Raw genomic sequence first — 13,419 nt, forward strand, 5'->3', positions numbered from 1 at the left:
TATATTGCTGTAAATCTCAGACATGATATTTGATATAATTTGATTTTAATTCTTGGGCAAAAAGCTCTTAATTTCTGCTGTTTGATAGTAATGTAATTAAATGTACTTAATCCCTCAGATGTCTCAGAGACAATTCTAAGGTGATTGTAGACATAGTTATCTTCAAACACTTTGACTAAAGCAATCCAGGTTTTGCCTTTAATATATAGAATCATAGAATATCCTGAGTTGGAAGAGACCCACAAGGATCATTGAAGTCCAACTCCATATAGGAAAAGAGATTTGCCCAGTTCAAAGAAAATTATTTCCTGAAAGGCAGTTGGTTAACATCTCTGGATTACAAAGTACCTTTTGAATGGAGAAAAGGAACATGCATACTCTTCTGGGTTTTGAAGATATTTCTGTTGAATTAGGCAAAGTTTCTAGTATCAGAATGCTTCAAACTTGTTTCTGAGTTTGCTTTGGTTACTGAAACTCCATCTTTAAAGAAAGCTAGTTAAAAGAATAGATGATTGTTTTAATAGAGCTTGGAAGTAATAATGATAATAGAGCTTGTGCAGTGTAACTAGTTAAATAATATAGTTATTATTGAGTGAAATTTTTAGATAATGAAGGAAAATGGATTTGGGAATTGAACTGAAAAGTAACCTTCAAATCTATAAGGTATGGGAGGATATCTGACCTGATGGTTATAGTACATTAAGACAGCTCATGTGATTTTTTTTTTTTGTACAAGTCACCAGATGTGGGTTTTTTTCATTTGTAATTCTACTAAATGTGAAAGCTGTTGATCACAATTACAAAACTGTTACTTATTCTAGTGAAAGTATCTTGTCTTAAATGGAAAAGACAAGTATTAACACATTTGAACAGTTGACTGGCATAAAAGAGATTATACATTTTGCATAGACAAGGCAAGTAATGTGTTTGAAGACCTACTGGAAGGAGAAAGGGATGGCAAAATGACATTCTAATAAAGTATTTAGGTATTGAATAAAGCTCATGAGGACTTGAGAACAAAACCTCAAAATGCTAAATTGTACAAATTTCCTCAGTCATTGAACCATTGGGTGTTTTTTTGGTTTTTTTTTTTTTTTTGACAGAAACACCACCTCCAGGATATATCAGTGAAGATGGAGAAACAAATGACCAGCAGTTAAACCAAAGCATGGATACAGGTAACTACTTTCAAAACTTGGGATCACTAGCTGTGATCCCTCTGCATAGCAACATGAATTCAGCCTAAAAGATGATGGCAGTTTTCCTCTGTACAACCTGGTGTTTTCTGTTTAAAATATCACTTTCAGTCTTTAGTGAACAAATTAATATTTTGTTAGGGGAATGCTTTTAAAACATTCTGTGCCATATTAAGTACATTACATTTGTTTTGTAATAAAAACATACAGATCTAATTAAGTCATCATCAGATTTTAATAGCTGATTTGTTTTAACCATCTCCAACTTTACCTTCTGGAAACAGGTTCGTTGAAGCAATGTGTCTGTTGGCCTAAACAAGTTACAGATTCTGAATTTTGAGAACCTGTCTCTTACCTCTGGCACCTTATCACTTCTGCCATATTTCAAATCAATTCTTGTATGGAAGGGTCTATGGAAAGAGTAGTAGAAAAATTAAGCATCTGTGCCTTTGTATGAAAGAGTTTCTAGATAATGTGATTGGCTTTAGACTTTGACAAAGAACAGTTAATGTACTGGATAAGAACATCCTGCTATCTGCTGGCAGACTTGAATGTATTTGGTTAGCTAATGTTAGCAATCTTTTTCAGTTAGTTGGAATCAACTGCACCAATTTCCAAAAGAACTGCAATATTTTCCCACTATGTGATAATGGCTACATTAATTTAAAAAGCCTGATATCAGCAATCATTGTAGGAATGATTCTGTGCAAAGCCTCTTTGTATTCTGTCTACAAGTGCACAAATTGTGTTGGAGAGTTCATGTTTTTCTAAACTTTTTCCTTCCTCCTTCCAGGAGAGAATAATCTCAAATGAGGAAATCCAAGTTGTTCTTCTAGAGATAAACCCTCTCCTTTCAGAATAGAGGCAATATCTTGCTTGTCTCATCCACTTTTTCTTAGCTTTTTTTCCCACTGAATTTGAGAAGAAGTCACTACCTTCTTACTGGGTTGAAGCACCTCTCTTATGAAGACAGACTGAGAGAGTTGGGGTTGTCCAGCCTGGAGAAGTCTCCAGGGAGACCTTAGGGCACCTTCCAGTACCCAAAGGGGCTACAGGAGAGCTGGAGAGGGACTTTGGACAAGGGCATGGAGTTATAGGACAAGGGGGAATGGCTTCAGACTGATAGAGAGTAGGGTTAGATGGGATATTGGGAAGAAATTCTTTCCTGTGAAGGTGGTTGAGGTACTGGCACAGGTTGTCCAGAGAAGCTGTGTCTGCCCCATCCCTGGAAGTGTTCAAGGCCAGGTTGGATGGGGCTTTAAGTAACCTGGTCTAGTGGAAGGTGTCTCTGCCCATGGCAGGGGGATTGGAACTAGATGATCTTGAAGGACCCTTCCAATCCAAACCATTCTATGATTCTGTGACAAGCACATAAATAAAGTTATGTTCACAGATTGTGCATGAAGTGAAAGTTCTGCCAAATACAACACTAAGATGTTAATTAGGTTTATGAGGTGGGGTAGGGTCCCATGAGTCTGGAAAATTAAATGCAGTCTTAATTCACAATAAGTGTGTGATATGCTGGAAAAGTGGTGTTAGTATTTCTGAGGTTTCTTATTCTGAAGAATTTCAATGTAAAACTATATCTAGATAATGGTTATTCCTACTTATCTGAAATAACGAGAGTCATTTGCTCTCAAACAATCTGTATTGCTTCAACAGGATCTCCAGCAGAGCTGTCTCCTAGTAGTCTTTCTCCAGTTAATCATAGCCTGGGTAAGCTGGAAATTCTTGTAATTGTTTCTCTGTGTGATGACTCTTCTTTATGTATATATTACATTAAAACTGAAAATGTACTTAAAAAAATTAAGAACTGTATTAGGAGGAGACTATTGGGTTGGCTTCCTGATGATAAACATAATAGGGCTGGGTAAATAACTTCTTAACTACTACTCTATTTCTGTAACTGTTGAGTTCCTAGCAAAGAGAAAGAATAATATGGTTGTGTGTGCAGGACTAGTGTTTAGAAAATAGTTTAAAGGACGTTAGCCAATCCATAGTGCTGCCCAGACTTGCTGACTCCCTTGTATATATGTTCTGCTACTCTTCTCGTGTACTGTTTCACCTGTAACCGCAACACAATCATTGCTCCCACATTAGTTGTCCACCTGCTTTGATCAGGTGCCATTGCTGTGTATTTGTATAAATGCCTCAGGAAGATCAGATTCCCCTGGGTTTGTTTAAGGAATGATGACAGAAAAATGCTGTTCAGAATGCTTAGTAAGTAATGAGGGTAGGTAAAAAGGGGAAGCAGCTCAGGAAAAGCTGAAGATGCACAGGGAAGATATTGAGCTCTCATAGGGGAGAGTAAAAGGACCTTAGAACTGCTTTTAGATAGAGATGGTATAAGACCTAGTGTAATATAAGAAAATATAATTTTCATATTAATATTTTTTCCTTTGTGTGGTTCAGTGTTTGATAGTTTAATCTTTTCTTTAACATTGCCAAAATGTTTGTAAGTTATAGAAAAGCAATAGAAATGTCTCAATATCTGGCACTCACAGCAGCATTAGTTTTTTGCCAAGCAAAATGCAAGTACTGAACTAAATGGGATGTGGTCAAATTAGATCACCCCTATAAGAATCCGCACACCCCCTCTTCCCCTCCTTCTTCCTTTGCGTGAAAATCTAAATTCCATTATGTTTACTGGTGTAGGTAAAAATGACAGCAAGTAAAATATAATTTGTAGAGACTAACAGCTGTTGTTTCTGGGAGAGACAAATAGCAGGGCAGATAGATTTCTTTTCAGCCTTGAATTCTGTATTAAGCTTGTTTTAATTTTTTTTTTTTTAATAGACTTGCAACCAGTTACTTACTCGGAGCCTGCGTTTTGGTGTTCAATAGCATATTATGAATTGAATCAGAGAGTGGGAGAAACCTTCCATGCATCCCAGCCTTCCCTGACTGTAGACGGCTTTACAGATCCATCAAATTCAGAACGATTTTGTCTAGGTTTGCTTTCCAACGTAAACAGAAATGCTACAGTGGAAATGACAAGGCGACACATAGGTAAAGATCTCTGATCTTTAATTTCATTTTAGACATTAAATTATCTGGAATGATCCAGGTAGGATGGGCAGATCTGTGTTTTGGGTTCCTTTCCCCCTTGTGCAGCCAGCCATAGAACTTCTCCCTTGGGGCTTGCAAAGAGGAGCTTGATCTCTCTTGCTAAGTACAGAAGTGGAAAGATAGAGAGGTCGCTGCTTCTGAAATTGAGGAGAAATATAGCTGCTTCTGTTACCACAGCCTGTTGCAATTGGGAAGAGATGTAGTGATGGCTACAGCTGAAAGGATCTCCCTTTCCTCAATCAGTAGTCACTAAGCTGATGGCAGCAGCAGTCACACAACTGTCAGGATGCAAGCAGAACAGAAGGAAGCCACTCAACTGTAGGGGATTTCTGTTGCTCATGTTGCTGTTCTCTGCCTTTGTGGAAAGAGATGACGCACCAAAGTATCCCAAAGGGCAGATTTTTGGCTTTCAGGCCCCTCATTGGACTGCTCTGCCCTAGGTAGCATTTATATTCAGTTGCTTATAATTGAAATTAAGCTTTAATTGCAAAATATTAGCATGTTGCTTAGTTTATTCTAATTTATAAAATGCAGCATGAACATTGGTAGTACTTGAATGCTTTTCTGAAATGGGAAAAGCTGCAGTTAAGATAACATGCTGTTTTGACATTAAGATTTTCTTTGTATGGTTAGTAAAGAATATTGTTTTCTACAATGTTTCATTGATGAAGAGAGACGGAGAAGACTGGTTCGGTGATCAGAATCAGATTTATTGTGAGATACAAACACTTATATACTATTTTAGGGAGACTAGTAATGTGAAGTACAATGATTAGGTTAAAATCACATTCACAAACTTATGCATATTACAACATCTCTTGCTTGCAGAGTTTAATGAGATTTTCTTTTTCCAGTAAACCTGCCTGATTTAATCTTCTTGAGATCTAGATCTAATTTTCAAAGTTCCGTTTGCTTTTGCCAAGGTATTTTGTTTATCAAATCTCATGCTAATAAGGTCCAAAGTCCATCATCTATCTTGTGTCCCCCAACATCCCAACAACAATTCAGTGTCTTTGCTTTAGGTTCTTCAATAAACTAGCCTTTTTTTCCTGGATTCTTTTATTTAGCAGTATTCATTAGGTTTTTTGGTTTGATTTTTAGTAAAAATTTCAACTTCTTTAATAGAACCTTCTGATTACCTCTATGCCAAATCCAAATGCTTGTCTAATAAAAATTTAGATGTGCAGAAGCCCAAGCTATACCTGTGCTAACTAATCAAAATGATCAGTGATGAGGAAAAGCAAAAATGTAAGGACCTCTTACTTTTTTTAATAGACCAATTCACATTTTGTTTGAAAAATTGTTTTAAAGAAAAGGGGAAATAGGAACTATGGCCTTTAAAGAACCTGTTAATTATAAATAGCTTTCTTTGAGAGCTCAATTGTACATTACTTATCTTCTGCTAGAAATAAGCCATACAAGTTTTTTTCCACTCTGAGAGAGAGAACAAAACCACAATTTAAAAGTGAACAATAATATTTCTTAGGGGTTTTTTTGTAATAGGGCTGAATGAAGTCCTGTTGATTTTGTTCAAGTACTACAGAGAAAGGGGAATGCAGTGGGTTGTGAAATTGTATGGGTACATGTAAGCAAAGAGTGTTGAAGTGGTACACTGTGTTTTCCTTTTTTGCCATAGTGACCTGTGCTCCTTCATATACAAAACTTTAATACTAGCACAAGTTTTAACTCTGTTGAACCTAATATTTTTGATTCTGGTATTTCTTTAACTAAAAAATTATTTGTAATCAACACTGCTTTCTAATTTTGATTGGGTTATAAGCTATTACATGGCTAGAAAATTCTATCTCACTCTTGATCAAAAATTATTCTGCTTCTCCTTCAACTATTTTGAGTTCGTGGGAGGAAAAATGCAAGTTAATTGTGTTCTGCTCCCGCTACAGCTGTCAGCCCAGCAGTGTTGTCCTGTACATTATTGATTTCTGTTTCTGTTATAAAGAAAAACCGTGGCCTTCTCTGAAACAAAATCCTCTCTTGTTTGTTAATCTTCTTGGGTCATATCATAACTAGAGTTCTTTTGAATTTTGCTACAGGAAGGGGAGTACGTCTCTATTACATTGGTGGAGAAGTTTTTGCTGAGTGTTTAAGTGATAGCGCAATTTTTGTTCAGAGCCCCAACTGTAATCAAAGATATGGCTGGCATCCTGCAACTGTGTGCAAAATTCCACCAGGTTAGTAGCTTACCAAAGGTATTGTGTAAAAATATTCAGTGAATGTATTCATTGGACATTTGATTTCCTTTTCATAGTTTCTTCATAGTTTTGGGTTTCTGTGTAGCAAACAGAAATATTCACTGATTGATTGTACTCTTTGGACTTTTTTTCTTTATAGGATGCAACCTAAAAATCTTTAATAACCAAGAATTTGCTGCTCTTCTGGCTCAATCTGTGAATCAAGGTTTTGAAGCAGTTTATCAGCTTACTAGAATGTGTACCATAAGAATGAGTTTTGTTAAAGGATGGGGAGCTGAATACAGGTAAAAATCTTTCGGTTTTCATTTTAAAGTTAAAGTTAATTTTTCTTCTTTTGCTAATCCACTATTTCTGTCTGGTTTGAAAGCTGTACCTACAGGCTTCTTAGTGCTACTGTAGACATACTGTCTGCAAGTTGAACCTCATATTTTCTTTTTTGTCCCTCCTCAGCTATTGAGTTTTTAAGTTATAAAGACCAGAAATTGATTTTAGTATTATAGTCAGCTGTTGAGCAAGGAATGTTGTCAAAGTTGTTTCCTCACTTGGTTCTGCTTGCTTGCTTATTATGGTAAAATCACTGACAATATCTAGAAGTTTCACAGTTTGTGCAGAGAGATTATTTGCTGTTTGTTAGATGTACAGTAATTCTGGTCTCTGTCCTGTTCTGTGTGGAGTATAATGAGTTCATTAGGTTGTGGTGAGGGATGCAGTTGATAGTATCTTACAGAAAGAACTGAAGTCATTTGGAGTGCATTCTGCAGAATGAAACAGCTGGAGAACATGCATTTAAGGGTTGACAAATATTTTGGAACTTGTAATGGAAAAAACTTTGTGGGAGTAGGATGACTGTGTTTATGTAGTAAAACAGCTAAAACTTTTTTTGAGTGGAAAAAATAGCCTTTTATCTGCTTTTTGAATAGATTCCAATTATATTCTTTATTTAAACAAATTCCTTAAACCTCTCTAGAAATTGTCCCCTGAAAGAATGAAGTCTGACATATCAATACCCTATTGTGATACATAATGACTTTTTTAAAATCCATATAATTTCTGATGTTCAATAATGGTGTGTCGGTTCCACTGTGAATCTTGGGGGTTTGTTTCTTTTATCTGCTCTTGAAATATACACATGTAAATAGCGGCGTCATTATGTGGGGGGAGGCTTCTCAGATAAATTAAGCCAATTTTGTAGAAGTCTAATTAGATTAAATGAGAAAATTGAGTAATGGAATAAATTGGTACCTCTTTGTTAGTAAGAGATACGCAAAAAATAATGTAGCTCAAGTTTAAAGAATTATTGCATTTGTCAGGAAAATTAATCCACAAACATCAGAGGTTTATGTCCAAAAAGGAGACAGAGGAGTCCTTTTACTTTATTCAAATAAAGGGAGAGGCCATGGGGCGCTCCCCTAGGGTCTCTCAAATTTTTAGAGGATGCAGCCTCCTTTTTATCTTAATTTCCTGGCCGCATTTCCCTTCTCTCTTTCCCCATTGGCTGAGGTACTTGAGAGGTACAGACTTCCCGGAACGCCTGATAGCAAAGATTTCCCTCTAATGTATAACCCTCCTTTTAAAATTTTTAATTCTTATGGAACTTAGGGTTTTTCCCCATTGTTTCTTTCATCTTTCAATATCTAATTTCATTTATCAGCAAACCTACAATTTCCTTTTAAAGGTAAATATCTTTGTCCATTCATCAATCAGTGGAATCCTTCCCATTGTTTCTTTTATCTCTCAGTGCTAGTTTTATCTACCAGCAGACCCACAGTTTGTTTGTAAAGACAAATCTGTCATTCCTCTCAATCCCTCATCTTTCATTTTTTTTAAATAATTGTCTTTACAAACTTTAGTTATCATTGACCTAATTTCCTGTTCCTGGGTCTTTTTTGGTTTTACAATTATTTGCAGTGACATCAATTTCTGTCCTTTTGTAGCCATCTCTGGATCAGTAGGCATGGCTACTACCTGCATCCCTTTGATCACATATTGAATAAGTTGTACTAAGCAAAGGATCATGCATGGTAAAAAGATTAGAGTTGCTACAACACATAAGAGGAAGAAAAGCATTTGTTTAACCCATAGTCCACCAGATAACCACGAAAACATGTCCCATTCCCATCCTTTCCATGTTTGGACCGGTACATGAGCTAACTTTCTTATTCTTTTTGTTATTTGTTTCACCACTTTTCCATTGCCATCTATGTGCAAACAGCAGTTTGAGTCATTTAAATTGCCACACACTCCCCCTTCTTCTGCTAATAAATAGTTGAATACCATCCGATGTTGAAATATTGCATTTCTCATCTGAGTAGATTGGTCAGCAAGGAGGTCAAGAGCTGTAGCTGTCTGGTTCATTATTACTTCAAAGATAGCTTGTAACCTAATTATCCTATTTAACTTATAAATGGGTTCTCTGGCACCTGATATTAATTCATTAGGATTCCATGTGTCTGGTCCATAGTGTTGTATAATTCGTTCAGGTGGCCATTCATCTTCACCCCACTTTTGGGTGCTCCTTCCAGCCAGGGATACATCAATTGACTGCTTTTCTCTAATTAAATCATCCTACAACTTGATTCTTAACTGATTTCCCTGAACTTGTGGTAGCAGAAAGAACAATGGTCTAATATACCCTACATAACATATCCCTGACCAGTTTGGGGGTAACCTGCAGTAAGCATATTGGCCACAAATCCAGTAATGCCCTTTTAAAGCCCAGGTCCCATTGGCTAAGGGACCTTTCCAATTTTCATCATAAATTGGTGGGTCAAAATACAGCTTGCTTCCTGGGCCTAGTGGTCCCCCAACATTAGTTGCCCTGCCGTAAGAATCACAGTATTTGCATTTCCAAGCTCCCACATGAGGTTTCCACCTGCAGTTACATCCCAGATCTGTTTGTTAGACCTGGACCAGAACCTATTAAAAAGGGTTCAAGCTCCGTTCCGGTGTTGCCGCTTCCACTGATAGTCACGGAAAACGTGTCCTAGTTGTGGAATTATCTTGAGGGCAGCTTAAAAATAAGGGGTCAAAAAACTTATCCTTCCCCACTGCTTTACAGCCTTCAAAATCCTTCTGGTAATTCTGGAAGGAACACCTTACCCAACTACCATTAGTGAGCTTAACATGTGTTTGATTCCATCTGCCTTGATATCTGGAACAATCATAAGGAGAGCAGTTGGGGGTCCAACAATCTAAACCCAAAGATAAAGTCCAGTCACAAATGCTTTTTCCCACATATATGTTTCCTGTTCTATTTAGACAATAAATGCCTCTTTCCGAAGAATGAAGCTTCCATGGACTTCCTTCTTCAACCCAAAATCCTGTTCCATTATGGACCTCACTCAGGATGCTAACCCACCATTTAGGCTCGACTGGGCTGGCCACTCATGGCCAGCTTTCAGATCCACCTGGCCCACCACAGACCCAACAATTGCTAAGGTTAAAGGTTTTTGCTACTCCTTCTCCCAAGGTTAAAAAATTATTTTCCCACTTTTGGCCCCAACCTAACTGACAATATAAGGGTAAGATCATTAAGAGAAACATTCTAATGGTGTAATCTAATCTCCTAACCTAATTTTCACTTTCACGTTGTCTTCCACACCACCTGCGGTGAGAGAAGGCACAGAAACAGCTTAACATAAAGAAAACAATGACAGCAAGGATTGGCCCCCAATGACTGGAGATCCGAGAGGAGGGATGCCCACACAGATTATTTCAGCAGGCAATCTGTGGATAGGCACACAAGGCTTCCCCCGATGTCGACGCACTGGGTACTGCTCCAGTCCACTCCTGTGGAGTGTCAGTCGCAGCTTCCCATCCTTCTCCTCCAGCTGAGATGTCCTAATCTCTGGGGCCTCAGAGACCTTGACCCGAGTGTGATGGGTCCACCTATGTTCAGCTGTCTTGACAGCTGTTTCTGTGGTCAGCAACACCTGGAAAGGTACACGCCACTTGGTCACCAGTGGTGCTTCTTTCCACTCCTTAACTAGGACCCAATCTCCTGGCTGGGTGTTGTGAACAGCAAAGTCCAAAGGCAGGGTCTGTGCCAGCTGAGCTTCCTGTCAAAAAGATTTCACAAGAGACAGTATCCTGGCCACATATTGTTTCAAATACACATCACTTATCTCTATCCCCCCACTAGGCTGAGAATTACAAGGTTAAGGAATTCCAAACATCAATTCAAAGGGAGATAATTTAATATCTCCCCTGGGTCTGGCCCTTATTCTTGCCAAAGCCAGTGGCAAGAGCCGTATGCACGGCATCTTAGTTTCTATCACCAGCTTTGGGAGGTGTTTCTTTATTTCTCTATTCATCCTTTCAACCCGGCCCAAACTCTGGGGGTGCCAGGGGGTATGGAGGGTCAATTGTATCCCTAAAGCAGTCACAACTTGTTGCTGTTGTATTAGGGATGGATGAATGAAGCGACATTGACTCCTATGTTCTCAGAAGGCAAATGTGGAGTTTATTAGCCATCACATTCTTTTATAGACAGTTCCGACAAAGCTGAACCTGATTGGTCCTTAATCAACACCTCTTACATCATTGGCTAATTAGGAACAACACCCTTCTTGTAAACATCTTACAACTAAATAACACCATCTGCAAAGATTAAGGATTGTTTTAATTCTTTCTCTGAACTCCCCAGAGTAAAAATGGGGGAGTAGGATGATGGGTGCTGCTGCCTATTATCTGTTCCCAACAAACCTCTCCTGTAGGTTGGGTTAACATTCAGGCAATGCAGTCAGATTCACACACAACACTCACCACAGCTGGCTCAGTGAGAGAGGCAGAAGGCTCTTCACAGGATTTTATTCCAGCGAGGTTAATTACATGTGGTGGCTGAAGGAAACCCAGGCGAAAGAGCGAGAGCACGTGCTCTGGACAGCTTAAGAAGGGGAAGGGAGGGGGGGTGCAGAGCTAATGGCAGGGCAAAGGGGATTGGTCTCCAGGTGAGAGGGGGCAGCCACCAGGGGTACCCAACCAATGAGGAAACAGGGAAAGGAGAAACTAGTGTAGGTTGTGAAATATAGGGATCAGTGAGACAGAGGTCCATGGGGGAGTCTTGTCTTTTCCCACAGGAAGAATGAAATCTATGGTAAGTCTTTCCAAGGCAATTTGCTTGGGAATTGGCTGAGGAGAGAGAGTTCATGGGATGCTACACCAGAGCAATGCCTGGGAAAGTTTATCTGACTTTGTCTCTGACCAGACTGTCAGCATCCACAATTCCTCCTTTTTGTTTTAAAAAAGAAGGTGGCATTTGTAAACCCCTGCAGGGCCCTTTGCAGGAAGGAGAACAAACACAGCTCAAGAGGCCCCTTTAGTAATTTGCCGGTTACCAACCAGAACCTCAATCAGACACTAAATTAGAATGGTCAGGGAGATTCTCTTGCACATGCCATCAAATTCTTCACAATCACGTCCATGCACCAACATCAAGTCTTGTTGTTCATTCTTGCAAGAAGTCAGTTACTAATTATAATACAGTAAACAAAACATCGTTAGTCTGCCCAAAGAATTGGCAGTCTAACTTGTCAACATTCACTACTCCAGAAACAAAGAAAAAGATAGAATGCTCATTCTGTACTTGTAGAGACCATCCGATTGATGATCAGCATCCTGATCATCATTCGAAGGTTGCCTGTTGGCTAAACTCTGCTTTTGGTGTCACAAGTCAGGGCGCACACACCTTGCAAGTATCCACCGTACCCCAGCATCTGTGGAAACACATGCATGCCCATGACCCCAAGTGATAAGCTCACATGGGCCCTCCCACTTATTAGTGGTTAGATCCCGTATCCAGACTTTCGCTCAAGGCAGGTGCATCTCGCCTGAAGACTGCAACGAAAGAAAGTGATTTAAAATGACAATATTGTTTGAATTTTGTGGCACTGTAAGGTGATTAATTGTATATAGAGCCTTTTCCAGTCAGCTGTGCAGGGTTTCTCGAGGCATTCCCCCTTTTTGTTTTTCCAGAACACGCTCTAAAGTGCCATGAGCGCATTCAACAATAGCTTGACCAGTTGGAGAATGCGGAATACCAAATTCATCCGACACTCTCCATAAATGTAAAAACTGCCACGTCTTCTGCGAGACGTAGGTAGGACCATTAACAGTTTTCACAGAAGAAGGTATACCTAAGATCGCAAAAGCCATCCTCCAATGGGCAATAACATCACGACCCTTTTCCCCAGTATGAGCAGATGCCCACTTAGCAGAGGAGGTGTCAATAAACACGTGCACATACTTAAGTCAGCCAAATTCGGCAATATGAGTGATATCCGTTTGCCAAAGCTGCAAGGCTTTTAGGTCTCTGAAAGCCTCTGGGCTTTACCCCTGCTGGTAAAGGTGCAGCAAGTCCATGACAGTCAGTGCAAGAACTGACAATGTCACGGGCCTCAGTTGGCGTTAACTGAAGTTGTTTCTGCAATGTATGTGCACTTTGATGGAAAAAATCATGCAATGCCTTGGCTTGCACAATTTTGTCAGGCTGAGGCACTACCCACGCAGGGTTAGCCAACCTGTCAGCCCTGGCATTACCTTCTGTTATGAAACCTGGTAAATTGGTATGACTCTGAATGTGCAGGACGTAATAAGGATGAATTCAGGCCTGAATTACACACCACATTTTCAGTTAGTGAAACAAAGCTGCATTACTGACTTCTTTCAGAAGTGAACAATCCAAATGTTTGGTTATGTCTGCTACACAAGCAGAATCAGTTACCAGATTCAGAGGTACCTGAGAAAATTGCTGGAATGCCATGGCAACAGCCTTCAATTCAACCAACTGAGCCGAGCCTGACTCATAGCCTTCCAGCCCCTGCCACTCAGATTCATCCTTCCAAGTAAGAAATGACTAACAAAATTTTACCCAAAAGTCACATATGTCACAGACATTTCTTTTATGAAAAATCCTCTCTTAGGATTTTCCTGCTGAAGCTGAGAAG

General features: G+C 39.1%; 1 protein-coding gene across 3 annotated transcripts in view; it reads left to right on the top strand.

The window, feature by feature from the left end:
• Positions 1 to 13,419, top strand: part of LOC102040865 (mothers against decapentaplegic homolog 2-like) — a 76,211-nt gene that overhangs the window by 46,927 nt on the left and 15,865 nt on the right. For all 3 annotated transcript variants that reach the window (XM_005430986.2, XM_005430987.2, XM_031065288.1), the window contains 5 exons: positions 1,104 to 1,178; positions 2,859 to 2,912; positions 3,993 to 4,205; positions 6,317 to 6,454; positions 6,615 to 6,759. In XM_005430986.2, coding sequence (XP_005431043.1) covers positions 1,104 to 1,178; positions 2,859 to 2,912; positions 3,993 to 4,205; positions 6,317 to 6,454; positions 6,615 to 6,759 — 625 coding nt within the window. The remainder of the gene's footprint in view (positions 1 to 1,103; positions 1,179 to 2,858; positions 2,913 to 3,992; positions 4,206 to 6,316; positions 6,455 to 6,614; positions 6,760 to 13,419) is intronic.

This window comes from Geospiza fortis, unplaced genomic scaffold (genome assembly GCF_000277835.1).
Source record: "Geospiza fortis unplaced genomic scaffold, GeoFor_1.0 scaffold459, whole genome shotgun sequence".
NCBI lineage: Eukaryota > Metazoa > Chordata > Aves > Passeriformes > Thraupidae > Geospiza > Geospiza fortis.